Source organism: Vanellus vanellus (assembly GCF_965231255.1).
Source record: "Vanellus vanellus genome assembly, contig: HAP1_SCAFFOLD_260, whole genome shotgun sequence".
Taxonomy (NCBI): domain Eukaryota; kingdom Metazoa; phylum Chordata; class Aves; order Charadriiformes; family Charadriidae; genus Vanellus; species Vanellus vanellus.
In genome coordinates this window covers 50,302-66,481 of record NW_028127873.1, presented here as the reverse complement: position 1 = coordinate 66,481, position 16,180 = coordinate 50,302, and the positions used below count along the sequence as shown (strand labels likewise).

At 54.0% G+C, this 16,180-nt stretch overlaps 1 protein-coding gene across 1 annotated transcript in view; it reads left to right on the top strand.

The window, feature by feature from the left end:
* Positions 1–15,768, top strand: part of LOC309684918 (uncharacterized protein) — a gene marked incomplete at both ends in the record, with an annotated part of 95,188 nt that extends 79,420 nt beyond the window's left edge. The window contains 4 exons of the mRNA XM_082500752.1: positions 13,970–14,093; positions 14,419–14,684; positions 14,952–15,097; positions 15,571–15,768. Coding sequence (XP_082356878.1) covers positions 13,970–14,093; positions 14,419–14,684; positions 14,952–15,097; positions 15,571–15,768 — 734 coding nt within the window. The remainder of the gene's footprint in view (positions 1–13,969; positions 14,094–14,418; positions 14,685–14,951; positions 15,098–15,570) is intronic.
* Between the last annotated feature and the right edge of the window lie 412 nt (positions 15,769–16,180).

Here is a 16,180-nt window from a genome sequence, read left to right as displayed (position 1 = left end):
ACATCTACTGCTCTGCCATCATCCATCCACCTCGTTATTTCCTCATAAAAGGCTATGAGGTTGGTCAAGCATGACTTCCCCTTGGAAAAGCCATGCTGACTGCCCCTAATAACCCTCTTACCCTTGATATGCCTTGAGAGGGCACCAAGGATAAGCTGTTCCATCAGTTTCCCAGGGATGGAGGTGAGGCTGACCGGTCTATAGTTACCCAGGTCCTCCTTCTTGCCCTTTTTGAAGACTGCAGTGACATTTGCTTTCCTCCAGTCCTCAGGCACCTCGCCCGTTTCCCAAGACTTGGTAAAGATGGTGGAGAGTGGTCCAGCAATGACTTCAGACAGCTCCTTCAGCACCCGTGGGTGCATCCCATCTGGACCCATGGATTTATGGATGTCCAGGTTGCTTAACTGGTCTCTGACCCAGTCCTCATCAACTAAGGCAAACTCATCCATTGACTTGACTTCATCTTCATCTGAGGTCTCAGCGGAACAGGACTCCTCAGGACAGCCCCCGACAGAGTAGACAGAGACAAAGAAGGCATTCAGTAGTTCTGCCTTCTCTGTATCTTCTGTCACCAGGGCACCCACCCCATTCAGTAGTGGGCCTACATTGCCTCTGGTGTTAGTTTTATCTGCCATGTATTTGAAAAAGCTCTTCCTGTTGTCCTTGACCCCTCTTGCCAGGTTTAACTCTAAGGAGGCCTTAGCTTTCCTAGTTGCCTCTCTACATCCCCTGACAGCAGCCCTGTACTCTTCCCAAGTGGTCAGCCCCTCCTTCCATGATCTATAAACTTTCTTCCACTTGAGCTTGCCAAGCAGTTCCCTGTTTAGCCACACAGGTCTCCTGGCTCCCTTCCTTGACTTCCTACATGTCGGGATGCTCTGATCTTGAGCTTGGTAGAAGCAGTCCCTGAACGCTGACCAGCTACCCTGGGCACCTTTACCTTCAAACAGCTTTGTCCACGGGATTTCCCCTAGTAATTGTTTGAAAAGGCCAAAGTTTGCCCTGCTGAAGTCCAGGGTTGCAATTCTGCTTGCTATTCTGCTTCCACCAGCCGAGATCATGAACTCCACCGTCTCATGGTCGCTGCAGCCAAGGCAGCCTTCAACCTTTACTCCTTGCACCAGACCCTCCTCGTTAGTGAGGACGAGATCCAGCAGTGCACCTCTCCTAGTCGGCTCCTCCACCATTTGCATCAGAAAGTTGTCATCAATGCATTGGAGGAACCTCCTAGACTGAGGCTGGCTGTCTGAGTAGTCCTTCCAGCAAACATCTGGAAAGTTAAAATCCCCCACGACAACCAGGGCCTGTGACTGTGAGGCCACTCTCAGCTGCCCATAGAAGGCCTCATCAACTTCCTCCCCTCATCTGGTGGCCTGTAATAGACACCCACAACAGTGTCACCCCTGCCAGCCTGTCCCTTAATCCTCACCCACAGACTCTCAACTTGCTCCTCAACTGCACGTGGACAGTACTTGGTACATTGTAGTTGCTCTCTCACGTAAAGGGCAACTCCACCACCTCGCCTGGCTGGCCTGTCTTTCCTGAAAAGGACATAGCCACCCATGACCACATTCCAGTCATGTGAGCTGTCCCACCATGTCTCTGTAATTGCCACCAGATCATAATCTCCTGACCGAACAAAAGTTTCTAACTCTTCCTGCTTATTCCCCATGCTGCGTGCATTGGTGTACAGGCATTTCAGGGAGCGAGCTGAGCACACCGATTTCACCCTGTGGGTATGGGAGGCCTCCCGGCCTTTATCAATTCTGGAGTGCTGCCCCACCAATGCAAGCTCAGTAACAACCCCATCCCCCTTCGAATCTAGTTTAAAGCTCTCTAAATGAGCCCGGCTAGCTCCTGCCCCAGCATCCTTTTGCCCCTGTGAGATAAACCTTTCCCACGTCCAGGCCAGCCAGGAGCTCTTCCAGCTGCAGGTGAGAAGCGCTCACCTTCAAGATGACGGCCAGCAGGAGCACGGGCTGGCTGCCCAGGTCGACATCTGCGCCGCTGTCGAGGGCCTCCTTCAGCTCCTGAACTGCTGTCCCGCTGGCAGCTCTCCGGAATATTCCCTCTGTCGACGGTCCTTGTTGGTGCAGGATATTCAGGAGCTCTTGCAGGAGACACAGCAGAACAGTTGCTTGGCTGAAAAGCTGCCTTTTGACAGCAGTGGCCGTGGCCAGAGCTCTGCCCCAGACCCGGCTGCCTCCCCCGCAAAGGGGCTGGGGCCAGAAGCGTGAGCCAGGGGTGAAGAGCCCAATGACCCGTCCTCGGCGCTCCTCGGGACACTGCCCCTCCGGAGCAGCCGGAGGGAGGGCTGGGGCCCCCTGTCCAGACTGGCTTACCTGGATGGGCTGGGGCAGCGTGCCATCATCCCCGCAGAGGGCTGCAAGGGGCTGTCCAAAGAGCGCCCTGCGGCAGTCTGCCTGCCGGGAGGCTGGGCAGCGAGCGGGGTCTGCCGCAAAGCAAAGGGCCAGGGCAGCCCTCTCCTCCTCCTCCTCCCGGTCCCTCCTGCCACAAAGGAAAACAGAGCAAGAGCCCCTCAGTGGAGACCACCGGAGCAGCACTCTTGGAGCCTGCCCTGCCCTGCCCTGCCCTGCCCTGCCTGCAGCACAGTGATGAGTGGTGCAGCAGGACCGGCAGGGAGCCAACAGCTGGAACCGCCTCTGCTGCTCAGCGGCTCCAGCTCGAGGCTCCTGACAGCCAGCGTGCCACCGGGACAGCCTGGCCCAGCCCTCGCCCTGCCCTCCACCAAGCTCTGCGCAGCAGCAGAGGCTCCGTCTCCTCGGAGAACCACATTCAGCAGCCGCTGCCCAGCGAGAGTCCTTCCTCGTCCAGGTGACATCCTTCCTTGGGGGGCCAAACCTGCATGGCAACACTCAGGGGACAAGTGAGCAGAGCTCCTGCTGACTCCAGCCGAGGGGCAGAGAGCCATCTGCCTGGCTCTCGGGATGGAGCAGAGGCAGGCATCACCTCGAGCGCGCTGCCCTGCACGCAAGGGACACATGTCAGGTGGGAGCAAAGGGACCTCAAGGGCTCAGCTCTCTCCTGCTCTACAGCGATGGGGACCGACTTGCTCAAGGCGAAGGGCAGCTGCAGCAGCATCCCGTCTTCTGCAGAAGTGCTGGTTGCAGAAGCAAAGGTGCCTTTCCTCACCTTTTTTTCCAAAACTCACCTTCCGAGTGGCAACGTCCCCCTTCTTTGCCAGAAGGGACTGGCAGAGGCCCTTGCTTGAGATCACCCTGCAAGAACCAGGCTGTGCTTAGAGAGCAGCCCTGCAGCAGAAAGGGCCACCAGTGAGCTGCCACCCGGCACCAGCAGCCTGAGCGTGGCAGAGCTGGGACCATCAGCCCTGCCAGACTCTCTGCCCCGTGCAGCAGGTTTCCTCCCAGCGTCGCCAGCAAGGACGTGCCAGTGTTCCTGGTGGCTCGCCAACCCTCTCAGCTCCCCAGGTGGTACCTTGGGACCCTCCCGCAGAAGCTCACCCCACTCGCCAGAGATGCCTGGCAGTCCAGCACAGCGAGAGGTGGGTGAAAGGCAGCCACTCTCACCTTTGCCTGGCCCTTGATCAGGGTCTCCAGGCTCCTGGTGCTTAATGTCCTCCACTGGGCAAGAGAGAAGGAGTGGAGGAAGGTGAGAAGCGATGCCTCTGCTGCTCGGCTGGAGGAGCAGTGCTCAGGGGACAGAGCTGAGATGAGAGACACTCACAGCATGGCGGTTGCTCAGCTTCTTCTCTAGGAGTTTGAGGGAGGGCAGTCGCGTCACCCGGGCTCTCTTCACTCCACCTGGTGGCCTATGCAGCAGAAGAGAAAGAGTGAGCCCCAAGCCACCTCTTCTCTCTCCAGTGAAAGGGATCCTGACCCTCCTTGGGTACCACCCCAGCGCCAAGCAGAGAACAGAGCTGCCTGCAGAGCTCCTGCCTGCCAAGCACTCCACCCTACTTCTCCCTCTTCTCCTCCTTGCTGTAAACAGAGGAAGAAGAGGCTTTCCGTTCCCGCTCATCCCTCGCCTGCCCAAGAGCTGCCCACAGCCATGCAGAGCTGTGTTCCCCCATACGGATGCACCTGGAGCATCCCCTCGGCTTACCCCAGCAGCGTGTCTACCCACAGCTCCTTCACCACGCATGAACTGCAGAAAGAGAGGAGAAACAGCGTCAGGCCCCACTGCCCCCCAGCCCGTGGGCAGAGTGTGCGCCTGCACAGCCCTGCCCTGTGGGGAGGGACACAGTGGCAGGATGAAGCCCCGTGGGGCAGGACAGAGGCGCTGCCAAAGCCCTGGCCTCCCTCTGTCATGCCAGAGCAGCTGCTTTTGGCCTTCCCTTCTGGTGACCAAAAGGTGAGCAGGGGATGCAGGACACAGAAATGCCCCCACCCCTCTCCTTCCAGCTGCCTGCAGGCCCACCCCTCAGCCCTCACCCGGCCAACCCGGCCTCCCTCCTTCCCTGCCGGTGTACTGCCTGCTCCCTGCCCAGGGTCTGCACGGCAGCCAGAGGCCCTTCACAGGATGGCGTGGGCATGGTAGGGATCCTCTCCTGCTTCTTGCCAGCCCTGACTGCAGCTGCCAGACCCCAGAGATGATGGGGGCCAGCACCGCCCTGCACCGCCCAGCCCGTGGGATGTGGCATCACAACTTACTTGAAAGTGGCAAGGCAGTAGCCTGTGGGCCAGACAAGGATGAGGGAGTTGCTGCCCTCGCTGCTGCCATCCTCGTCTTCTTCCTCCCCTGCTGCGTCCATCCTCCTGCTCAGCACCCACAGCTGGTCCAGGGCCAGGCGGAGCTGTGGGCGCACACTGGTGCCATGTCTGCTGAGAGGAGAGGCAGGCAGTGAGCTGGAGGTGGCCTCCTCAGCCCCTGGCCAAAGCCCTGTCTCCACCTGCCCTTGGGTTGGACACCACAGGGCCTGGGACTGGTGGCAGGGTGTCCATGCCCTGGTCCCAGGGCCGGGGATGGGGCAAAGGCAGCCGGGGTCTCAGGGGCTTACTGCCGCTTGGCAATCACCAGTTCCTCCTGCAGGAGGAGCAGGCGCCTCTCATTCCTCTTGCGTCCCCGGGTCAGCTGCACGCCAGTGCTCAGCACCGGCTCAACGTCAGTGAGAGCCTCCCTGCAGAGCAGAGAGTGGGGGGCATGAGCGCTGAGGGGCCCCGCTGTGCCCCCGTGTCCCTCCTCTGTGGAGGGAGCCCACCTGGGCCTGCAGCAGCAGTTGGCCTGGCCCATCCAGCCCAGGCCAGGAGGACCGTCACGGTGTGCAGCGCTGGCTGACACCAAGGACGTGGGCCAGTGTGCAGGAGCGTGGCTGGGAAGCCAGTGCCAGTGGTGGTGCCCGGGCAGCGCTCCTCGGCTAGACCCTGCCTCCTCCAAACGCCGCTCTGCACCAGCACAGCTCCGTCCTGCCGCACTGGTGGCTGTTGGCTCCAACAGACCAACGTTCCGACCCCAACAGAAACTTGGGGGGAGCTGGGGGCGGAGCTGGGCTGGGGGTTCTCTCCAGTAGGGCCATGTCTGTCTGGCACTGGGGAGCCCAGGGGTGGACGCAGCAGAAGGTAAGCATCACCTCCCTCCACCTGCTGCTACGGCTTTGCCTATTGCAGCCCAGGACGCAGTTCACCTTCCTGGCCCTGAGGGCACTTTGCGGGCTCCAAATCGGTCAGCACGGGGTCCACTGTAAGCCCAGGTGTCCAGCTGGGTTTCCCCAAGCATATACTAGTGCAAGGGCTCGTTCCTCCCCGGGTGCAGGACTTGGCTCTTCCCCTTGTTGAACTGTACCAGGTTCCTGCCAGCCCCTTTCTCCAGCCTGTCAAGCCCCCTCTGCTTGGCAGCACCACCCTCCAGTGCATGAGCCTCTCCTCCCGGTTTTGTGCCACCTGCAAGCTGTCTGAGGGGGCGCTGCCCCATCCTCCACATCACTGAATGCCAACAGGACCCACATCATGCAGCGCAGGGGGTTGCAGACATGCACCTTGATGTGGCATGACTTGTCACAGAAGGTTCAGAAATTTAGGGGAAAAATCCATGTGATTTTTTTATTATCTATACAGTGCTTCTTCCCCTTTTTATTCATTCAAGCTATTAAAAGGTGTTCAAACTGTCTCATTTTTCATTTGAACATCACGTCTCTTCATAGTTCTGATGTTACGTGGAACATCGGATCGGGTTGTATTCTTGCATAGATCGTTAGACAGTAGGTAGCCGAGATTATTCAATAGTAGGTAGCAGATTACCTGCATTAGTTGTGCTAACAGCAGTGGCAGGAGGTTGCATTTAGCGCCTGAGCCAAAGGATAAAAATCCAAGGGCTCCAATGAACTCAGTGGGCTTTTGATCAGCAGATTGAATTCGCCACATTCAGAAAAAGAAAAGGTACATGAGAAAGGCGTGCTCTACCTGGACTGCCACAATGCATGTTTTAGGAGGTATGAAGCTAAATTATTCTAGCCCTTCCCCTCACCCCCTTCCAAAAAACCCAAAGCACTAGAAAAAAAAAAAACAACAACAACTTCCAGAGCAATGGGGCTTCTAATAGCCAAGTAATTTTCTCCGTATCATTCCCATTCAATGAGCCACTTTGTCTGCTGGGTACCAACGTAAGACTCTTCCAGGAAAAAGTAAACAAAGAAAAAAACTTGTTGCTCAGGCAGTTACCCCTGCTATGCTATGGAAGATGCAGAATTCCTCCCTCATCCAGAACCTTCCACCTACATACAAAACCGTGCTGACGTTTTCCTCCATCTCAACAACTCACAGGTGCCTCTTCCCTGGGAAAGTCTTTCCACTGTCACGCTGTGGGGATGGCTGATCATAGGCAATGCAAGCCCCAAGCCTCAGCCGCCATCTGAGGCCACCATCCTCCTTTGGCCATGAGCAACAGCTCAAATTCCTTTTCAGCTTTAGCACAATCTATTCCCGAATAGCCACAGTTGCTAAAAGCTTTCTGTGTCCTGGATTGGTGGTTTGCAGGACCACCTCCTGGCTCCACGTGAGCCAAGGCTAGCGACAGATGGATTTCAGGGAGGTCATTCAGGTTTGATCCTTTGTCCCCCGAACCATCCCCACAGGCCCAGCAGCACTGAAAGTCACAGCGGGCTGTGCGTGAGCAACCTGCTCCACTGGACTTTTGCCTCAGTCTTCACTGGCAAAGACTGCAGCCACACTACCCGTGAGGCAGAAGGCAAAGGCAAGGACTGGGAAAATGAAGAACTACCCACTGTAGGTGAAGATCAAGTCTGAGACCACCTGAAGGTGCACAAGTGCATGGGATCTGATGGGCTCTAGGGAGACCTTAGAGCCCCTTCCAGTCCCTAAAAGGACCCTACAGGAGAGCTGGGAGGGACTTTTTACAAGGGCATGTAGTGATAGGATGAGGGGGAATAGTTTCAAACCGGAAGAGGGTAGATTTAGATTAGATATTAGGAAGAAGTTTTTCACTCTGAGGGTGATGAGGCTGCCCAGGGAAGTTGTGGAGGCCCCATCCCCGGAGGTGTTCAAGGCCAGGTTGGACAGGTGGAGCAACCTGGTCTGGTGGGAGGTGTCCCTGCCCAGGGCAGGGGGGGGGGTGGAACTGGATGATCTTCAAGGTCCCTTCTGACCTAAACCGGTCTGTGATTTTCTGATGATAAGGAAGGAGCAAGACAAAAAGGAGGATGGGTACAGGGAGTGAGACATACAGGATGAGAGAGAAAAAGCAGGACACGGAAGACGCCAGAGAGACTGTGAAAAACAGAGGGATGCAGAGCGGGACAAAGAGGCAGAGAATGAAAAAAAACATCAATGTGCTTCAGGACAGAGACAAAGAAAGAGAAAAAGAGGAGCAGGGAGCAGGACAGAGAAGGAACAAGAACAAAAAAGGGACAGGTAGAATGGAAGAGAAAGAGAGGGGCCGGAGACTAGAGCAGGGGCAGGCTGCAGGATACAAGAATCGCCAGATGAAGAGAGCTACAGGGAAGCAAAAGAGTGACACCAGCGAGGGAAAGGCTGGGGGGCACAGCCACAGGGAGGTACCCAGACGCGGCAGAGGGGCGACACAGCCCCAGGGGCACAGGACTCAATGCCGTTCCTGCTCTTGGTGCTACCAGCAGAATTTGACAGTTCAGGCGCTTCTGTCTCTGCCTCTCTCAGCTCTTACAACACGAAGCTTCCCGGAGACACAGCCTCGCACATGCACACTCACACTATATGGCCGTACCATACTTTTGGTTACGGATATGGACCCCACGGTGCATGTTGCGATCAGGTCTGCTGAGGACCACTCACAGGGACCCTTCCTCACCTGGAGAGGGCGGCTGTCTCTTGTCTGCAGCTGGGGGCAGCTTCCAGCTCCATCCCCTTTGTGTCCTTCTCCAGCAGCTTCACCTTTTCTGATCAACTTCAGCTAGAGCCAGAGGCAGCCACCAACATCCCAGGGGGAGGGACGGACAACTGAGCCCTCAGCGCGGCCTCGGGGAGAGGGAGAGAACGGCGATCCCCTCAGCCGGCTCCGGGCTGGAGCCCCTCCTGCTGCAGGAGCTGCTGCAGACACCGCTCCTTCCCCGAGCAGGCGCTGACAGCACTGCGTTACCAGGGATGGAGCGCGCCTGAGGCCCAGCTGGCTGCTGCCAGGCCAGGCCGTGGGGCGGCCTGGGGCTGTGGGACAGCCCTCGGGTGAGGCGCTGGGGCCGGGGCGGCTGAGGGGGGCTCAGGGGGTCGGGGGTCCCGCTGCCTCTGCCCGGCTCTGGCTGAGCGGGACCCCATCGCTGCGGGCGGTTCGGGGAGGCCCCAGCCCTGCCCTCAGCCTGCGGGGCCATGGCAGCTGCCGGAGTGCCCCGGGCAGGAACATGGCCGCCGGGCAGCCCCGTGCCCCGGGACTACAGCTCCCGGCATGCCCCGGGGCGCACCTGCTCCCAGCATGCCCGGCACGCACCTTCCCGCCCTCGGGCCCTGCGGGACACCGCCCCCGCCCCCCGCAGCAGCCATGGCCGCCTCCCCGAGGCCAGGCCCCGGAGCCCCGGTGGGGCCGGGAGGAGGGGCGGGAGGGAGGGGGAGAGCGGGGAGAGGGGTGGGACGGGGCGGTGGGGTGGGGTGGGGTGGGTGGAGAGGGGCGAGAGATTAGAGAGGGAGGGGAGAATACATAGGGGAGAGGGACAGAGAGCAGAGAGAGAGGAGGGGGACGGGGAGAGGAGAGGGATAGAGGGAGGTGTGAGAAACGCGCTCACTGTATTGAATTTTAGTCCGGGGCAAATTCGGTGGAGCAAAGAATATTTATTCCAGCGCTGGGAGTTACACGGGGGATTTCTCCTCCTTTGGCTCATTTTTCCCTTTACAACCGCTTGTCTTTATTTCGTATTCCTTATAATTATTCATGTTTCTTCTTGGAACATAGTTTGCATAATCAATGAGTTTTTGGAACGCGACCCACCCCCAAATACATAATCAATGAGTTCTGGGAATGCAGCCCACCCCGCAATTTACATAATCAATGGCTTCTTGCAATGCAGCCCACCCCCGAGCACGCCCCTCCCTTCCAGCGGCGCAGGCGCTGCGCTGCCTCAGGGGTCTCCTGGTGGTCGTTGGAGGGAGGTTCGAAGTCTTTATCGCCATGTCCTTCCTGCGGCTTCTTCATTCCTTACACTCCTGTGGTTATCTTAGCTAACGACACCACCCTTTGCCCTGAAAGTTTCTGTACTTCCAACTGTTGCTCTCGTCTGATACCCTGTCTAACACTATCCCTTTCCCAAACGCACAGCGAGCACAGACCCATCTTAGCTGAAGCCATAGCGAGCACACATTTATTTGAGCTGAAGCAAAATTTTTGCCAAATTACTTACTACAATTCCACCCTTTTTATCATCTAATTTTGCTGAAGCGTTTTACATTTATCTTGCAGGATTCTTCCATTTTAGCAAGAATTTGAGTGGCTTCTTCGAGGTTTTCTTCTTTTTTGGCTTTTCTCAAGATCATGATTTTCTGAGGAGTGGCTGCCACTTGCAGTCTTTGGACTACACTGTGAATTAATCTTATGAAACAGGGTATTTAAACAAGGCAGAAATAAGAAACTTTCAAAAGGCACACAGCAGAATCAGTCTTAATTTCTTCCACCAAGCGATTTTCAGTAATTCATTTCACCAACTGGTGTTTACCATTGAATTTCTTTTTTGCACCAGCACGTGTTATTTTTTGGATATCAGCAGCGATTTCTCATACTGCTTTTTCATTATCATCAATTTTTAAACAACAATCAGATATGTTAAATTTTCTACACACCTCTCCTTTTACTGCTAGCAGATAGTCTAGTGCGAGCCGATTCTGGTTGACTGCTGCCCTTGTCTGAGTTTGTTGGTGGGTTAACAGTTTTAGTCCTGAAGCCGTTTTGTTAGTGATCAGCTCAACTACTGCTTGTAGTCTTATAATTTGATTCAGCATATAGATGGGGTTTTATATCCCCAGCTACCGTCTTGGGCTCACGCGGCTGGTTTGTATGTCCTGGTTGAATTACTCTCAAGGTGCAGGTCTTTCTTCAGTGAGGTGGTAATTCTGGGAATGCCCAGTTTCTACATATCCGGAACAACGCATCCGGTGCCTGCCAAAACTCTTTCATTGTATCTTCTACATTTTCTTAATATTGTGAGTTGTTTTTCATTCCTGAGAATGGATTCATACCCATATTTTAAGGATCTATAAACATTCTGTTTGGGTCGGTCCACATTACGTATTTCTCTGTGGGTTCTGCAACAATAATATCTAATCTACTTACAGTTATCTATTGGGGTTTTATACTCACATTGGATACACTAAAGATCGAGGACTTGGGAGAGGTACTGCTCCTGTCTGCAACGGGGACCTAAAATGACCTTATTACAATTATTACACTTAACCCGTAGATACACGCAACAATTACAATAGCAGCAAAGTAGGGTCGAAGGGGTTGGATGCCACTTTAGTCTGAAGGCACTTTCGAGGCTTTTGCTGTCTGTTGCTCTCATGCAGCAGTACTGACTCTTACGCGCCTTCTGAAGGCTCTCCAGGGCTTTTTCCTGTCAAAGCAAAAACACGAGACTTCCTTCTCATGGTTAATTTCCATATGCGTACTTTGAATCTGTATAGATAATGCCTTCTTTTCTCTGGAGATAATCTAAAGCTCTCTTCAGAGCGTATAGTTCACAACTCTGGGCTGACTAATTCACTGTTAATCCTCCTTCTTCAATTACTGCTTTTTTTTCCCCATCGATGATGACATAACTACTTGCTCTCTTTCCATCTAGACATCAGGAGGAATAGTCTATAAAAAAATTTTTTGATATTTTTGTTGTTGTTGTTTTTTGTTTTGTTTTGTTTTTTTTTTATATATATATAGGGCATCAGTGTGTTTATTAGGTCTCCTCTTATCCTGGTTTGGTAATCTATAAAGTCTAAACAATCATGTTCCATCTCCCCACTTGCCTGTCCCTACAGGAATTGTGAAGGATTCCTGTTTCCGTCTACTATGAGGGTCAAATCATTCTTTTCTATTAAAATGGTTTCGTACTTCACAATTCTGGAATCTGTTAACCACCGGCCAGACTTCTGAGATAAGATAGTTCTTACAGTGTGTGTGGGGATGTACGATTACGGTTCTTCTGGAAGTTAATTTTTGGCTTTTTTCTACTAATATTGCTGTGGCCACTACTGCCTGTATGCATGTGGGCCACCCCCAACATACCGGGTCCATTAATTTTGGATAGATATGTCACCGGTTTTCTTTCTCTGACGCATTCCTGCATTATGACTCCATGCGCTATCCATTCTTCCGTGTTTACAAAAAGGTGAAACTTTATTTTTTTTCCTTAGGGAGGGGAGGGCTAAAACCAGGGCTTCTATTAACTTTTGCTTTAATTCTTTAAATTGCTCTTGTTTGTCTTCTGTCCACTGTATTGGACTGTCTTTTACAAGTTTGTCATACAGAAATTTTATTGATTGAGTGTACCCTTTAACCCATAATTTACAATACTCTAGTAACCTTAAAATCTTCTTTATTTCTCATTTCATTCTTGGGACACTTAATGCTGTAATTCGTTCTGGATTATCTTTCTTTTTCTTTCACTAATTAGATGCTCTTATTTTCTTTTGTACAAACTGCAGTTTTGTTGTTGAGACTCTTAATTCTTGTTCTTCAAAAAAAAATTCAGCAAACGTATTGATGTCTCCTTCTGACTTTTTGCTCTCTCTCTCTTGATACCAACAGGTCATTTCCATATTGCAAGATTCTTACTTCGGGTTCTGCCTGGAACTCCTCTAAAATTTTCTCTAGTGTCTGTTCAAATAGATTTGGGGATTTTGTGAATCCTTGAGGCAGGGATGTCCAGCGGAGTTGCTGCTTCTTCCCGGTGTCTGGATCTTCCCATTCAAAGGCAATTTCATAATACAAGACTTCTCAGCTCCCGAGTCTACTAAAAAGGTGTAAATTTCCTCCTGGGGGCCTAATTTTAAATTTATCAAGGGCTCACTGATTCTTTCTTCCCCCAGGAGGCAGAGCCTTTGACACCCTTAATTGGTAGTGTATTCTTCCTGTTGACGTAACACTCCATCTCTCTTTTGCCTGGGACACTCTTTCTTAAAATGTTCTTCCTGCCCACAATAGTAACACTTTCGGCCGTCTGGGGCTCCTGATTTCATTCATATGGGCTTTTTTGAGCGGTGGCAGATGGGCTCCCTGTATCTTGTATGGTCTCATCCCTGGCCCTGGATTCTGGGGCGCTTTATCTTTAGTTTTTGTTATTTCTTTTACAGTCGCTACCATTAGTTTTGCTTTTGCCCTCTGCTTCTCTTCATCACGCCTCACATATATACTTTTTGTGCTTCTCGTAACAACTCATTGATTCTTCTCTTATGTCAGTTTTCCATCTTTTTCATTTTTTTTCTTAATATCTGGCCAGGCATGGGTGACAAAATTTACTTTTTAATAATTCCTGGCCAGCCACAGTCTCTGGGTCAATCTTAGAAAACTGCTGAATATTCCTTTGGAGCCTCTCCAACCACTCCATTGGAGATTCCTCTTTCCCTTATTTACTTATTAAAAGTTTTGCTCACATTTGATCCCCTCAGGGCTGCTTCTTTAATTCCCCTTATGATTAACGTCCGATAATCAGACACGTTTCTCCTTCCTGCGGGGTCATTTTGATTCCAATCAGGTCTTTGTAGGGGTAACTTTTGGTCCCCCGCCACTCCATGAACGTTTTTCCTTTCTCATATTCTCATCCCTGCTAAACAAATCATTTGTCTGTCTTCCGGGGAGAACAAAGTTCCCATGATGGATTGCATTTCTTCCCAAGTGTATACATTTGGACTTAAAAATTGGTCTAATTGTTCTGACAAACTTAGGAGATCTTCCAACAATTTCTTCATTTCTTTTTTAAAGTTCTTGACTTCTGTACTGGTTAGGGGCACATTCACAAATCCTGCCCCATTTTGAACTCCTGGCATTGGGACTTCCCATAAAGGATGCAGCCCGATTGGTTCCGTCATCTTCTCATTTTCTTCCACTATGGACCTCCCCACTTCCTGCCTCCATTTCCTCTGGCTTTTCCTTCTAACGGGGGCCTGAGGCTCTCTTGCGCTTTCCGGAGGGTCCGGGTTATATGGGGAGGTAAGTATTCAAGAGGATCCCAGACTGGTCTCTGGTCTTCCTCCTTCTCCTTTTGTATCTCCCATTTAAAACCCCCTGCAGCTCCTTTCCAACACGCTGCATATTCGCTCTCTTCTTCATCAAATGATTCTTTAGAGTTAACGTATACATTTAGTGCTTGACACAGCCATCCCTCTATAGAATCATACTTTGGCCAATACAACTTCTCTGGCCTTATGGGCTCTTTGGCCCATTTAAACATACAATATATAATCTTCTTTCCTTTATCCTTACCCTGGGTGCAGGACTCTCCTTCCTGCCCCCATTGTAACAACATCCTCCCTAATGGACTATCTGGAGGTATTCCTGGAATTTCCCTTAAATTCCTTTAAATTCCGTCCAGGAGCCTGGCCCTGGATCGTCAGCATCCAGGACCCCTGGGAAGCAGGCACGGGGCACGTATGCGGAGGGTCCCTCATCAGCCCACAGTGGGTGCTGACGGCAGCACACTGCTTCATCGAGGCCAGGTAAGGAGGGCCAGGGAAGGGGGCTGTCCCCACCACCCTCGCGGGTGCCCTGCGCACAGCACCGCCTGCTACTCCCATCCCCGTTCCTCCCAGTACGCCTAGTGCCTGGGCACTGCCAAGCCCATCCCGAGAAGGCTGGGCTCAGGCCACTGCTTCCTAGCAGCCTCCAGCGCCACATGGCTCGTGCCTAAGGCATGCCAGGGCAGTGGCAGCCTGCGTGGCACTGCTCTCCTCTCTGCCCTGGGAAGCAGAAGGCAGGGAACGGCGGGGCTGCTGCAGCGCGTGGCTCCGCTCCCTCTGACCCCCCTCTCCATCTGCCTTCCAGGAATATCAGCATGTGGCGCGTGGTGATCGGGGCCACCCAGTTGACTCGGCTGGGCCCCGAGGCCCAAGTGCGCCACATTAAGCGGCTGCTGGTTCATGAGCATTATAGGAATATCACGCAGAGGAACGACATCGCCCTGCTGGAGCTGGACCAGCCTGTCCAGTGCAACTCCTACACCCAGCTTGCCTGTGTGCCCGACGCCTCACTTAGAGTGTCAGAGCTGCGCACCTGCTACGTCAGCGGTTGGGGCGCCACCACTGCAAGATGTGAGTTCCCCAGAAGTGCTGGTGTCCTGAGTGCAAGCTCGGCACACTGGGGAGAGGGGTTGGGCTTCCCGAGAGCAGAGGCGAAAGCCAGAGTGAGGCTGTGGGGACGTATGCCTCCAGGGAGAATGGGCTGACCCACCGCCCAAAGCCAGACAGAGGGGAAACACGGGCACAGTGCCTTCAGGACGCAAAGCCAAGCCCTAGGGAAGGGGTTCACCCAGACGGGGGGGGGAGCTGCTGGGGCTTCATTGCTTTCTGTGCTCACAGCTGCAGGGTCAACGGATGTCCTGCAGGAGGCCAAGGTCCAGCTCATTGATGTCAACCTCTGCAACAGCAGCGGGTGGTACAGAGGGGCCATCCACAGCCACAACCTGTGTGCTGGCTATCCGCAGGGTGGCATCGACACCTGCCAGGTAGGATGTGCTGCAAGTCAAGCCCCGGCAGCACCGGCAGCCCTCTCGCAACGCCCAAACATCACCCGGCACGTGCTCGGCCTGGCAAGTCACCCTGCCACCGCTGGGTCTCCAGTGCTGCTGGGGCTCACCTCCCCTTCCCCAGCTGCAGGTCCTTGCCCAGTGCCCGCCTTGTCCCAGAGCCCGGGGACGCTGCCCAGAAAGCCCATCCCATGCTCCCGGCAGCCCATAGGTCCAGATCCCAAAGCATCCCCCTTCCACACAGCCGGGAGCACTGTGCAGAGATGAGAGAGCGCCCGACCTTACAGGCCCACCACCCCCTCCCACACGAGGCTCTGTAGGCTCCAGCGCCGGAGCAGAGCCATTGTGTGCAGCGAGCAGAGCTCTGGCAGGTGCTGGGAGAGAGAAGGAGCTGGCCAGAGCGCTGACAGCGGCCACCCAACACCACCTCAACCCTCTCTCCTCCCCTGCAGGGTGACAGCGGTGGTCCTCTGGTGTGCAAAGACAACAATGCGGACTACTTCTGGCTTGTTGGGGTGACCAGCTGGGGGAGAGGCTGTGCCAGAGCCAAACAGCCCGGAGTCTACACCTCCACCCAGCACTTCTACGACTGGATCCTGGTCCAGATGGGACTGCACCCAGCACCATCGGCTACTACAACACCACAGCCAGTCTTTATTTCAACCCCTTATCAGAGACCAAGGCCAATACCCACACAGTCAGGCGGGTTTGCACCATGTCCATTTCCACGCCAGAAGCTGGTGGAATTTTTTAAGCTGCTGCAGGAGCTGCTGCAGGTCCTGTGGGGGAAAAAGGCTTGAGCAGCGTGACGAAGAGGCTCCAGAGCAGGCCGCCCTGTTCCACGACCATTTCCTTCCGGGGCAATGCCTGCTGAGCCAAAGGCAGCCTCAGTGCCAAGGCCTGCTCTGTCCTGCCCGCGCTCCTCTGAGCGCAGAAGGGCTGATGTTGACTCGGTTGTAGAAATAAAGTTCCTGATTTTCACAGCTGAGCGTGCTTGAGTCCAATTCAGTCTCCGGTGCAAGGCAAGGACTTGCGTGCCCGGCGCCTGCCAATGAGGCTGCA